Raw genomic sequence first — 12579 nt, 5'->3', positions numbered from 1 at the left:
TCTCTGTCACCTGATGACTGCAGCCCAGCAGACGTACTGTGTCAGTGTCTGGAGGAAGTAAACACCTGGATGAGAGAGAATTTTCTACAATTAAATGAAGACAAAACTGAGATCATTCTGTTTGGGAGCAAAGAGAAGAGGGTCAGCGTTGGTAAATATCTTGAGACTCGGGCCCTTACAATCACTGACCAAGTTCGTAACCTTGGAGTGTTTATAGACTCAGATCTGACTTTCAGCAGCCACATCAAAGCTGTCGCCAAGGCAGATTTTTACCAACTCAGAAACATCAACAGAATTAAAGGTTTTCTCTCCCAAAAAGACCAGGAGAAATTCATCTCCAGTAGACTCGATTACTGTAATGGTCTTTTAACTGGACTTCCCAAAAAGAGCATTAACCCTCATAGGGTCCTCATCTTTTTGTTACACAGGGAGTCCTGCTGGGTCTGGTGGACCCATTGCTTTTTGGGGCTTTTAATTCAACATAATCAAACTTTTTTTTGTTAAAATACTCTGCAGATGTTAACTCCATCCCAATTGCAAGTATTATAAACAACACATATGTTAAATTTTTTCCCTTTACCTTTGTTAAATTCAATTTATGAATAAAAATGCCACTCGTTTTTGTTCATTTTCTTATTAAAATGTAACAAAATAAGGAAATAAATTATAAAACAGGTATAACTGGAAAGTAATCAACAAATGTACAAATGGAGCAAGTATTATTTATTTGAATTTCATTAGAAATTCAACCTAGTCAGGTTAGTTTACACAACATCTGTCTGAACAACACATTAGCCCCATTGAACACGGCTATTTTCACATCAGACTATACCACACTTGAGGGGCAGAGTTTCATTGTGTGTGTATTGCACATGTACTTCTTGCACTGGGTGCATGTCTATTGTGTTTTTCTGTCCTTCTTGGGTCCACACACTTCAGAGCGCTTCTTTTTTTCTAGAATAATGAAAAGATAAGGATCTTTACTAACACTTCTCTCTCTCAGAAACATGATTTTTTTTATACTGCAACAGCATCAAAGTGTTTGATGCTGTTGCAGTATAAAAAGGCTCTGCAGATGGTGGTTCTGTAATTTGGGAGGATGTGGCACCATCCTCCTCACAATGGCTGCAGAGATTGGGGTTCTTGGAAGATGTCGTCTTCTCTCAATCTGAGGTCTCACCAAATTTTCCCCAATTCCTCAAGAAAGAGACGCCTCTTCTACAGCTTTCCCCCATTTCACTCAGGGCTCAGTAACATCCAAATGACGAAATGGACAACCAACCAAATGGTGTTGTACAAGGAGATATCCAACACATCAAAGAATATCACCAGAAGCCATCGTAGGGTCTTCCGTTTGCAGCTGTAAGCAGTCACCAGCTTATCGAGGTTGTCCACCCCTCCTTTTGTGGCATTATGGTCCATTATCATTTCGGGTGATCCTCACATTCTACTTCCTCTGCATCACCATCAAAACCCTCTGTCTCTTCAACTAACAACCGTAAGGCAGCCTGAACAGAGAGTAGTTTTGCCATCTTGATCAGTTGTGGTATGGAACCACGCTTACAGAGCTATTTATAGTGTCAGGTCCCCAAGATTGGTTCCCACAAGACAGAGGGTAAAATGTGTGGGAATCTGGGTTCAGACAGTGTTGGGTGCTCTAATTTTGTAACAAAGTTGGTAAATTACCAACATACACACACACAGAGGCCCAGAGAAGAGTAAGGGAAAATATGGCTGCACAGGACCTATGATTTCCACACTTTCACTAGCCCCGGGTCCAGTGGACCTGAAGACCCTGTATGTAATATAAATGTGAAGGGGGGGTATACAGGGGGTGGTCATTGAAATTTTTTTCGGATTTATGTTCCTCACAGAAAATGAGCCAAGGCCAATGAATCTTAGTTTGAAAAAATAATTGTTTGTATCATTTTTATTAAGCTAAAAACTGAAAATGGGTCCCACAGACCTGAAGACCCTATGAGGGTTAAACATCTGCGGCTCATCCAGAACGCTGCTGCTAGAGTTTTAACCAGGACTAAGAGATCTGAACACCTCACACCAGTTTTAAAAACTTTACACTGGCTTCCAGTCAGTCACGGAATAGATTTTAAAAGCCTGCTGATGGTTTACAAATCCCAGAACGGTTTTGGCCCAAAATACATCTGTGATATGTTCAGAGAATATAAACATAGCAGAGCTCTTAGATCCAAGGACTAAGGTCAGCTAGTCCAGTCCAGAGTCCAGACTAAACACGGAGAAGCAGCATTTAGCTGTTATGCTGCTAACAAGTGGAACAAACTGCCAGTGGAGATTAAACTTTCACCAAATGTAGACATTTTTAAATCCAGGTTAAAAACATTTCTTTTCTCATGTGTCTATGCATGAAATCTGCATGTTACTGTTGCTTGTTTTTAATCATTTTAATTATTTTATTTATTTCTTTTCATATTCTTTTTACGTATTTTTATTGCTTCTTCCACTCCCCGCTGGAATGCTTTTATTTTATGTAAAGCACTTTGAATTGTTTTGTACATGAAATGTGCTATACAAATAAACTTGACTTTGACTTTGACATGATTAATTTTGAATGAGCAAGTGTGCCCAAACTTTTGATTGTCAAGGTCGCATAGGATGTGCGTTTGTGTCAACAAGTGATAATGCCTATTCCTTTGCTTTATTCATGCACAAAAGTAAGAAATTTGATACTGACCGTTCAATACATTTAACAAGGTCTCTTTGCAACAAGACAGTTGTCTGGCCTTAAACTTAATTTCTACAAACACATTTTTTTCCCGAGTGACTGCTTATTTGTAAATGCAAATAGACACAATCTCTGTACTGAGCATCTACAGGGACATACAATGTCTGAGCAATTTATGAATGGCTGAGATAACAGACGCAACAAAGAGAAGATGAAGTAGCTCAATATATTTTCTCTTGTGCGAATATCACAATTTATCATCGTAGCTGAGTCGTGGCAGACATCTTAACACTATTTTACTTACATTGTTAAAAGTGAGAGATCGTGCTGTTTCACAGCATGGGCATCTGGGTATGCTCAGAAATCTCTGGGTGACTTCTAGACATGTAGTCTGATAACAGTGGGACTTTACAAACAGGGCAGTTGGTGTTTGAGAGCTCTTTGCCTCTCCAAGTGGCACTATACGAATACAACTATTTCAACAGACCCATTGAGTTCTCCTACGCTCTCTTGACTGCCAAACACTCAGTAACCATTGTGCTCCAAACACTTGCCCATGCTCTCCTCCCACTCACCCAATCACCTGCATCCCTACATATAGCTCCGGTTTATTTCAATTTAGCTGTGACAAGAAGCTGGAACAAAAATCAGAACTTAAAAGTTCTGTATTATTTAGAAGACAGCGTTGCAAACTGTTTTGGATCAAATTTCCACAAATTTTCCAAAATGAACTCACATTTTCCACATATATGTAAGTTGTTAATGTATGTAGCTTTAGTGGAATCTTTAGATAACAGGTGCTTAATTATACATCTGGGCTTTTTTTCCTTAAAGTGATGAAAAAAAAGTTGAGCTCAAACACCATGTGCAATAGCCTTAGTTACTGAGTTAAAATGTATTTCCTAAATGTTAAAAAACTAAGGGTAATGTGTTTTCTTGCCATTTGGAAGCTTGCACAATGACAGTTTTCAAATTCAATGGGAGTGCAATTGCTGAATGCTAAAGAGCTACTTTGGTAGACTGTTGTCCTTTACTGACACTCAATAACAAAATGACTTTATTGTCCCACTGGTTTGCCACCTACAGGCACTTAGAAATGATAAATTTGGTCAAGCAACAGATCCATAGACATATTTCCCATATTGCAGCACACAGAAAAAAAAAACAGCAGTGTCTCTCTGTTCTGAGAGCTAGACATTGCAAATTATTTGTGACCCACAACTTATTGTTACCATCCTGTTGTGTTGGAGGTGTGAGATGCATGATACTTTATTATATGGGGAGATTCTCATATTGTTAGTTACCTACAAGTTAATATCAACCGAATCGTCTGATGAGTAATTACAGCCTAAACCCATGTACATACTGTTCAATAGATTCATACTGTAATATGTCTGAATATATAGTGAAGAACGCATTATTGTTTCTGCATCTTGTTCATTTCATCTAGAAATATGTCGAGGTAAACTGACATTACTGACATTACTCGTCGCTTAAAGCTGCAACACAATGCGATCATTATCTACTTTGACTAATATTCGGAGAGAGAGGGGTGGGAGGGTTGGGGGGACTTTTTCTGTCTTTTTTGTAAGTTAACCTATGCAATGATCCACAAAAAACCAGCAGGGTGCAGGCATGAGCTTTCTCTAAAAACAATCTGTAGCTAAATCATCTTTCTTTGATTGTCCTTAATAGTGAACTTGATACCCTACGAGTTAATTCATATTTTGATAACCTCTCATAGATCCCAGCAGCGTGAGTAGAATCTCTGCAAGCAGTCACAAGGATGATGAGAAGCTTCTGTTCACACGGCTATCTTAGATGAGAAAATCTGACGTTTATAGCCCTATTTGTGCAGGGACATGAGGAAAAGTGGGTGTACACACTATTTGTGCTGTGTGGCTCCACAGTGCTTCAGCTCAGATAAGCTCACGCTGCCGATGCGCACATTGTAGGATCCTACCAATGTGAGAAGGCGCAAGGACATCGAGCGGCAGCCTGGTAGTCAGTGGGAAGTGTGGACGTTTTTGTGGAAGGGGCGGCCGACTTTGTACAACACAAAGTAAAAAGAAGCACAGTGGGTTGTGTTTTCTATTTGTCTCACGTTGGAAAGATATAGTGGAACTGAAGCTTTGCTGGATGCATCTACTCTTTTTACCGTGCACGGGACTGGACTTTGGGTTGAGCGTGCATAGAAAGAAGCCTACTTTGAACACTCTGCTGTTCGTTTTCTATTTCTATTTTTTTGGTTTCCCCCTCTTCATAAAATGACAGGATTCCGTCTATCATACACTGTCCACTTCAAGCCAGGCTGCTCATTTGGAAGGACGCCAGACCTCCAGCCTCTCAAATCTGCAAGTTCAGTCCAATAAATTGTGACATTGTCTGTCAGGCTTGGAATAAGAAATCGATACACAAGAAAAGGGACGTGATATTTTTCCGGAATTCTAACGATCTATTTCCCCGCTATCCTTATAAATATGCGATTTGGTTGGATTAGGATGGTTTGGTCCAGCTTGACGCTTTTTTAGCTGGAGCAGCGCTGATAGTGACTGATTATTGCTGTTGATTTTGTCCATGCAAGACTCGGGGTGGAAACATGTCTGGCCACTTCTTTGAGAGGATCACTGCTATCAGAGATGGCATTTTGGTCCAGCACATCGGTTTTCACCTCTAAAGTGCCCCGAAAAATCTTATTCATGTTCACCCTCTCCCTCTCTGTCACCTACTTATTCTATAGCTTAATGAGCTGCTACAATTCGCTGCAGTTCCCCCTGCAAGAGAACTATGTGTATCAAGGGAGACTAGTGACAGAGGAGACAACTTTTGTGACATTGAGGGAGAAACTTTATTCTGCTTCCCAGGGCTTTACCGAGTTCACTGACGCTGAGAGAGCAACCTCGATTCCCACCGTAAAAGAGCATGCTGAGGCCGAGCAAAGGACAGTGGAGTGGATTAGGACTCAGGCGTCTCCAACTAAATCGGCGGCGGCATACCACACCACCGCGCTGGAGAGGGAGCACCAGGAATTCAGCACCACGGACAGCGAACTCAGGGTGAACTGCACCCCGGATTATGGAGAGAAGAAACTTCCGCAAACCATAATCATCGGAGTGAAGAAAGGGGGGACCCGAGCCCTGCTGGAGGCTCTGAGAGTGCACCCGGACGTCAGAGCCGTTGGAAACGAGCCACATTTCTTTGATAGGAACTACGAGAAGGGGTTGGACTGGTACAGGTGAGTTTCAGTCCTGCCATTTGTATAAGCACCGCATTATTTTAGTCAAAGTGACCATACGTCCCGTTGTACTTAGTTCAACATTCACTAAAAGCACAGTTGCAGCAGGTGATTTTAGAGTTTCTTGGGAAAATTCCGTACGACCAGCCTTCAAAAGACACAGCTGACTTGCAGTCAATCGGAGTTAACGTTCTGCAGTCATGCAACGTTTTCATCTTTCGTGTTCACTTTAAGTCATATCCTACGCCAGAATGACAAAGCTGACACCCAAAAGAAAAGTATTCAACGGTGACGAATTTCCCTATTTTCACTCTTTATACATCAAAGGCAGTCAGAAAATGTGTAACAAGTGTAACTGTTATGCAGACACTACATTTTCAAAAACATGATGAAACCACTTCTGTTGTGTATGTATGTATTCATTATCTATTCTAAATGTGCGGCAAAATAGCAGTGATTACATTGTTTTCATTTTAAAACCTTATTTTTATTAAACATCTGTATACATTTCTTACTAATGTATAGGAAATTATGCTCCAGTGCACAACAGTTGGATCCTGGAGCTTCAGTATTTTTTCTAAAAATAAGTTTAATGTGTGTAGGAGCTGCTCAAACACTGGAGTAGCAACTGTACAATTTAGGTTTGTACAGCTTTTTTACGTCTGCTTCCATGTTCTTTATCCGCTCTTTCAGAATCACATTTTACTCTACAGATTTAATTAGAGTGTTTAGACAGCCCTCCTCTCTGGTTTTTGTATCCAGCTGGTAAACATAAATATATTTGACTCTATTAAAATATTAATCACAGGCTATTAATATCAAATGATTAATGCATTGTATGTTATTATCTTAAGATATTTTATTTTTAATTCTGACACCAAAAAATAGGATGGGTTTAATACTTAGTTCAGAATTTCCCAGTTCCAGTTTTCCTTCCACTTTTACACATCGTATAACACACACCCACCTACACGCACGCACACACACACAAGAATGCATAGTCATAGTTACGCATTTTGAGATGGACAGACCCTTTGATATAGGGAAACTTTTTCATGTGATGTGTATTTTTGATATATTCAGTTTATTCCTTTCGGTTCGGTTTATTTATATATCACCAAATCACAACAAATGTCATCTCAAGGCACTTCAAAGATACAGTCCAATTTAACACTTATCAAAATATATGCTAAACTTTTTCTGATATACAGATCAGAGCAGAACACCATGCTGTAAGTCGGAGCAGGTTGGAGAGAGTAGCACCGTGGTTTACTTTGTTGTGATTTGAAGAGTCAATCTTTTCCTCCTGTTGAGCAATCGACCTGTGAATTACAAAAAAACCCTCTTTTTACTGGAACAACATACAATCCAAAGTGTTCCAAAGTATGTGCTTTATATCCCATAGTACCCTTTGCCTCTGCTTTACAGCACATTCTCAAACCTGAGTGAATTGTGTATACCAGCTTTCATGTGTGTTATTGTTGACATTCACTTTGTCTCAAGGTTTATTAGCCAGAGAATAAACTGTTCATTCCTAATGTGTTTATGGGAGAAAAAAAATCAATTTGAGGGCTCATTCATGGTCAGTTGGTCATGGTTTAGTTAGGTGTTGTTCTCACATAATAATGTTTGACCACGGGAGTTTTCTAATAGAGTCAATGAGCTGATGAAAATGACGGTGACTCAAAGTCCCTTCTGTTCCTTTGTAGAACTGAGTCTCTTATGCTGGTGTTTGGGTTGTGGAACATCTGCTTTCATCTTGCTGCATAGACGTGGGAGCTCTCGGCTGCTCATTTAGCCTGTGCTAATGCAAGCTGTTTCATTATTCTTACGGTTAAAGGCTCATTAGACAGGAGGATGACATGCTTACATAAATAATAATAAATGCGCTTGTGTGTTGTAGGGCCCCTGAGCTAAACAGTTTCTGAAGGAATATTCATTTCACATCTGCATTCAGTCCAGAATGTCACTTTCAGGGGGAAGCAAGCAACACTTTACACCAACAGGAGGACACATTGAAGAAATAAAGATTTTTTTTTTTCCTTTAGTTAAATTTTTTTTAAAGATTGATGTTTGAAATAAGTGGAGACATTTTTTTCTTATCAATATCATAGAAATTAATTCAGTTGAGGGATGCGTCACAAGACATCTCTCCCCTCAGTTGGTAATGCTTTGGCTAATGTGTGGTTCATTTAAGTGAAATTATGATCACTGCAGATGTTTGAAACCACCAGCGTAGTTCAATGAGACTAGTGATTCCATAAAATGTGATTCCTAAATTTGTGCCTGTCTTAGTACCACCTGCTCCACATCTTGACGGATATGATAGAAAACCTTCAGGGAATACAACCAAAAGCCATCATGCTCATGTGGTTGAATGTCTGCGCAGCCTTATTCTCGCTGCATGTTTTTGAACCAGCGGTTAATATTAACGAACCTTCCAAAAATGATTGATGTTTATCCCAACTTACAATTTATAAATGTAGAAAAATGCATCTGCATTTGTGCTTCACATTGTTGATTTTACTGTTCCTCATCTTATCCTTTTACTTCTTCCCCAAATAAGTCACCTATTATTGACCTCTTTAGTGGGTGAATTTCTATAGTTTATCTCAAAAAGGCTCAGCTATCAAACATGTCAGACCAGACCGGTTTTCTGTTCTTGATGAGGACAATGATTTCAGACCTTCTGTACATTTCTATAGAACTTCAGCAGCTGGTTGAAACAGTGCAAGTGTAAATTTGGACTAAAGCATTTCTAAAAGAGATTACATTTACACTGGAGCTGAAGATATTTTTGCTTCCTGAACAGGCATGCAGTGTCATCTCCATAAAAAATTAACAATGAAAAATAAAAATTCAGCACAAATCTGCCAAATTCTAACAACAATATCCACATGTTTGGTCCAGAATGAGTTGCCACAAATGAGCCCAGATGGTTGATTGTTCCTGTGTTTTTTTTTTTAGGTTTCCTGGATTGTTTTTTTTTTCAGTATGTTTTCTTACTTGAACAAATAATTTACTTTTCATCCTATTTGACTTTTAGTATCCAACCATTTTTTCTAATGTTGCCATTATTTCAGAGTGAAGGTGAGGAGTCAACTCCACAAGAATTTAACTAATATCTTCTCTTGAGTTTTCCCCAACCTGGTGCACATGCCCCTCCTGGAATTCAAAATATTTGGTGTATGATAATTAATATCACAATTTTTAACTCCAGCTCTCAAGTCCATGCTGTTTATAAGTCAATTATGTAAATGATTCAAAAGAATGTCATTATCAGTCATACATGAAGATTTGTGGCTGCTGGGATTCAAAATCTGCACAGTTTAGGGCAGATTGTTGCAGACCTATTAGCGAGGTTCACTGTTTGGTATTTATGTCACTTATGTCACAACATTTTTTGATGTTTAAGTAACCTGGTGGTGCAGGAATCTGTAAACTGATGGAAAAAAAAAAGACTTTACCATTTCTGGAGAAACGATACAGGAAATATAAAGTTGCAATGTTTTTTATTAAAAAAACGTGAACTATTGAACTACAAAACAAAACAAAAAATCTATTTTCCCAGGCATATCTGAGTCATCTGAAAAATGATCAGCGGTCCTTCCACATTGTTAGATTTTACACTATTATAAGTAGTGTTAGATTGTCCATTTTAGATTAGCTCCAGATGAAAAGCACATGCAGCCAAAATCAAATAATACAGCAGTCGACATGAAGTTTCTTATCTATTCAGACTCAGTTCTGCTCTGCATTGATGTCTGCACTGGACAATTGGCAAAGTAGGGGCAGTTTTATTAGACTTTTCTCAGTGTAGAAATGGCTTCCAGCATACTGAAAGAACACAGTATAAAGCGAATGAGTTGAGAAATATGATATTTAACTTGTAGTAGAAATGATAGACATTAAAGCCTGAGTCCAATTTGTGAGCAAATCCAAGAATCTAATTACAATATATGTATTGGTATTCTCACTTTGCACCTCGGAATCATCTCTATCTTTAATGGGTTGCAAGTTGAATTGATACATACTGAAAACTCAGCCAGAGCCAGAGATCTAACTACATTGACACAGAGCCAGCAATCCAAACCAAATTCTGTATGGTATTCATCAAAAATCAATTTGGCTGTGAAATGCATTTGTTTTGCAAGTTTCAAGTAACTCCTTGTGCCTCCGCTCTGTGAGTCTGCCACACATTTCTCTCAGGCTGGGATAGACTGTAACATACAAAAACACAATATAAGACATCCACTTCCTGAAAGGATCCCATATAAAATACTCCAATATGTTTACTGTTACTGTTATGGCAGCACTTTCAACAGTGAGACTATGTGAAGGTACAGAAGAGGGAAGCATAAACCTGAGGTGATTGAACCTTTGCTGGTCCAGATTTGCATTCATTTAGTTTTGATTTGCAGTGAAATTAATCAATTTCATATAAATTATACAAAAACACATTTTGTGCTTTGACTACTCTCCTTACCTTTTAGTGCAAGTCTCTCCATTTCATTCCTTTTCTGCGTATATGAGCGACCCAGTTCATAGTTCTGCACTCATACCAGCTCCCACAGTAACTAGCCAAAAGCTGTACATTATTCTTCACTCATAACTTTCTGCAATATAAGATTTACCAGAACATAAAAATCGATTTATGTACTGAACTTTATCAAATAAGTGGTACTACGATGGGCTCAACTCAAGGTAACAACAGTCAAAAGGAAATACAACACTTTTAGTAAAGGTCCTAGATTTGAAACTACAGCATAACATAAAAATCAGAACTGCATGCTTGGAATTTGGCAAAACAGCTCAAAGTTTGAAGAAAGGTGCGAGTGCAAAAATACAAGAAAATCAGGTGCAGTTGGCTTATTTTCTATCTGACTGCATTGAATTTCAGTGGATGACAAAAGAGATTTGTAAAGTGCATCAAAATTGATTATTCTTGAATGAATATATCGTATTTATAGTGAATATATGAGCAGATAATCAGTTTATATCAGGTCTATATGTTCACACTTTTTATGTATCAGTTTGATCCTCGGTGAAAAGATTTGAACATAAGATAAATTCACAACCTGTGAAGCAGAGTCAGTTTTACTAAGGTTTGCAACCTCTAATATTTCTCTGTTATTAAAATGACATTTTAACCCCTTTGCAATAAAAGCCAAGAGGATGTGCCCATAAATCTTTGGTGGAGATGTTCTTACCCTTTCAGTGCTGCATCCATGTGCTAAAGGAACAAGTCAGCAACAGCATTCAGCTCCATGATTATAAGTCACAGCAACATTTGTTTTTTATTCTCAAATTACTATTCTTTAGTTGTATTTCTTGCTGTCTGTTTGTCAATCATCTTTTCTTCATGAGCATACGTGGCTTTCATATAGGGATGTGTGAGAATGAGCCTTGCTATTTCCAAAGACTTAGCTTTGTGTGAGTTATGATGTTCGAGAATCAATAGATGCTTCACACCTACAAACTTTTACCTCGACCAAGGTCATACAACAGGGTGCATTCATTCCTTCCCTTACTTTATCAAAGAAACATATCCTTTCTCTCCACTGTACTGAGAAAAAGAAAAAATATTCCTTTTTGAAATATTAAAGTGTTCATAAAGGTGATGTCAGTGTATCATGACAAATTTAGCTGATATGGGACTTTAAAGGAACGGTGTGTGTTGCAGAATAGGGTTTAGTGTTCCTGTGACCTTCAGTCATAAGACAAGACTTGGTGACAGCAGAAGTTTAATGGAGATGTGGATCCGGCATCAAACCCGGCAGCAGAAAGCCTAAATCCGGCATTTATCCGTTGTTTAGCCCTTCTTTTTCTCCCTTAGCCGCTCCATGGGGCAGCTTAGCCCCTGACTCCTGCCACTGAATGGGAGCCCATGACTCCACTCAGTGGGGAGATGGGAAAGAGCAAGGTGGGCCAGATCCCTGAGCAGGCAGCATGCCATTCCTTCCAGCTGGGCCCGTGTGCTGCTGCAGCACCTCCCTGTCCCGTGCCTTCCCAACATAGCAGAATCTGCCTACGCCTGATAAGACAGCGCCAAGACTCACAAGGACGCACCTCTGAGTACTCTGATGCCAGTGCTGCAGTTGTGGAATTAAACTTTTTAATTAGCAGCAAAGCCGTGCACTGTCAGGAGAATGGACCACATCACTCAGGTCTTTCTTGTTGCCTACCCTCCTTCCAATTGATATAACTACCAAACATCACAGAGCCATGAGATTCCGGTTACCAAAGGAGCAATCATACTTGTTTCTTTGAGAATATCCTCAAACTCAGCATAGCACAGAAACACAGAAAAAAAATACTTTTTATTTCCTATAGTAAGTAAGTAAGTAAGTAATTTTTATTTGTACAGCGCCTTTCACAGACCAGGGTCACAAAGCGCTTTACAGGTACAATAGAAACACAAAGTTAAGAAGTACATAAAAGTATAAGTTTAAAAAGGCCAAAGCAACTCAGTGACAATCATAGCAGCCCAAGACAATTAAGACAATTAAGAAAATTAAGAAAAAACCTGAACAAATAAAAATATACTGAAAGACAGGGTAACCAGTTTCTGCTTTAGTGCACACATTGACTTCTGCACTAATGTATTGAACGGTAGGCCAATACATTAGTACTTTGTTACGCT

At 38.9% G+C, this 12579-nt stretch overlaps 1 protein-coding gene across 1 annotated transcript in view; it reads left to right on the top strand.

Moving 5' to 3' along the window:
• The first annotated feature begins 4643 nt into the window (after positions 1–4643).
• hs3st4 (heparan sulfate (glucosamine) 3-O-sulfotransferase 4) overlaps positions 4644–12579 on the top strand; it is a 78801-nt gene continuing 70865 nt past the window's right edge. Inside the window, exon 1 of the mRNA XM_075453711.1 lies at positions 4644–5936. Coding sequence (XP_075309826.1) covers positions 5341–5936 — 596 coding nt within the window. The 5' untranslated portion in view covers positions 4644–5340. The remainder of the gene's footprint in view (positions 5937–12579) is intronic.

Source organism: Odontesthes bonariensis, chromosome 21 (genome assembly GCF_027942865.1).
Source record: "Odontesthes bonariensis isolate fOdoBon6 chromosome 21, fOdoBon6.hap1, whole genome shotgun sequence".
NCBI lineage: Eukaryota > Metazoa > Chordata > Actinopteri > Atheriniformes > Atherinopsidae > Odontesthes > Odontesthes bonariensis.
The sequence above is the reverse complement of the archived record's forward strand: the minus strand, read 5'-3'. Positions and strand labels throughout refer to the sequence as shown.